A 1854-nucleotide genomic window follows, 5' to 3' on the forward strand; every position below is an offset into this window, starting at 1 on the left:
AGTTTAATCCCTGGTACCACCAAAAATAAAAATAAAACTTAAAACATACAGCAATCTCCCTGCCTCAGCCTCCCAAGTACAGGAATTACAGGTGTGCAACACTACACCCAGCTCACCTCCGCTTTTTTAACCCTCCTACAGAGCTGCGCCCTAACTTGGCTTCCTCGTCAAGGGTTTTATTTTCACTAGGTTTGTGTGCAGGGTATGCATATTGTGTGCTTAAGGGCAGCATGTCCCAGCATGTAGGAGGCTGAGACTAGAAGCCATCCTGGGCTACACAGTGGAACTCTGTATAAAGAAAAAAAGACACCAGGTCCCAAATTGGTCAATAGATGCCCTCGGGCATTTGTTGCAGAGTCCCAGCCCTCCTGGAGTGCTGGTTCAATAAGTCTGGAGAGGGACTGTCAAGTCTCCATTTCTTAATAAGCTCCCCAGCCAAGTCAGAAGAGGTGGGGCTGGCAGAACATCCTCCCTGGCCTTGCAGGTATAGCCACCATCTCATTGCTCTACCACCAGAAAGGATGGTTTGGGGTAATTGCTTTGCCATTAATCTAGCCCTGACCCATTCTGACCAGAAAGCCTCTCAAACTTTACAAATCCAGGTTTCCCAAAGTATCTTCTGAGGTACCCTAGTTCTGTGAGGTGCTGCTTAGAGAGGTTCGGTGGTGAAATACTTTGGGAACCACCATACTGCGTCTTACTCTGGAAAGTTCCCATTATGCAGCGAGGAGATTCACTGAGTGGTGTGTTGCCCTGATACTTGGATCTCCAATCCCCTTAAAGCCCTGTTTTATAGCCCTCTGCCTCAGGCATAACCTGGAGTGCTGAAACCATCTCCTTGGTTTCTGTTTCTGAGCCCGGTTTGGACTCACACAGTAGCGAGGCCGCAGTTCTTAAGCATGAACTGATGTGAAAACTTAGGTGACAGAGGGTTCTTTTAGTTGAGTGGTCCTGGTCCAGACGCCATCCACGGTTTGCTGATCCAAAGCACAGCATTTGGTCCTTGCAAACCTTCACACCAAGTGTTTACCTCAGACAAGGGCCCAGCTCTTACTCTTCTGGCTGTCACCTCCATGATGGTCCCTTCCAAGTCCCTTGACAAGGGGGCAGCTTGAGGAGAATCAAAAGCAGGTCCTTCCTAGGAGCCTGAGGTGTAGAAAAGGCGAAGCCAGCACTCCAGGGCTAGGCCCAGTCTGGCTCCTCCTACTCCAGGCACCCTGAGCATGTCTTCTCTGGGCACTGCTCCCTCTGAGTAAGGTCCCCAGGGCTACAGCCCCAGGTATTCTGCCAAGAACACGGCTAAGATGCGGCTGAGGTTGTGCACGGTAGGTGGGTGGAGGTTGGCCTCTGTGTCACCAGGCGTGTGCCACACAGAGGGGAAGGGCGTAGCGATGAGGTGTAGCACCGGGACCCCTGTGGGTGAGAGGAGACTGTTAGGCCTGTGTCCCACCACAGAGCCCAGCCAGGCATAGGCTGGGTAGCCTCACCTCCCCCACCCACCCTCAGAACACTCTGTGCCAGCACTTCCTGTCCCTGAACATCAAACCGCACAAACACCACTCTATCCTTCCAGAGAACCCTGTAAGGCAGGTAGTTTCTACCATTACCTTCATTTTACTTTTTGGCATGGACTCACTACATTGACCAAACTAGCCCCAAATTCCTGGACTCAAATCACCCTTACTTTCACTGAATGAATCAAAGGAGGCATAGAGGGTGGCTCAGTGGTAGAGCACCTGTCTGGCACATGCAAGGCCCTGGGTTCTGTCTCCAGCACTGAAGGGGGCCCAGCCCTAGCTCAGTTCTTTAAGTGGCTGCTTCCACAATGCTGGCAGCCTCAGTTTGCTGTAGTTC

At 51.6% G+C, this 1854-nt stretch overlaps 1 protein-coding gene across 1 annotated transcript in view; it reads right to left on the reverse strand.

Moving 5' to 3' along the window:
- Positions 1 to 31: 31 nt before the first annotated feature.
- The window catches only part of Qpctl (glutaminyl-peptide cyclotransferase like), a 9340-nt gene continuing 7517 nt past the window's right edge, over positions 32 to 1854 (reverse strand). The window contains exon 7 of the mRNA XM_004644295.2: positions 32 to 1413. Within this exon, the coding sequence (XP_004644352.1) occupies positions 1268 to 1413 (146 nt within the window). The 3' untranslated portion in view covers positions 32 to 1267. The remainder of the gene's footprint in view (positions 1414 to 1854) is intronic.

Source organism: Octodon degus, unplaced genomic scaffold (assembly GCF_000260255.1).
Source record: "Octodon degus isolate 3935 unplaced genomic scaffold, OctDeg1.0 scaffold00197, whole genome shotgun sequence".
NCBI lineage: Eukaryota > Metazoa > Chordata > Mammalia > Rodentia > Octodontidae > Octodon > Octodon degus.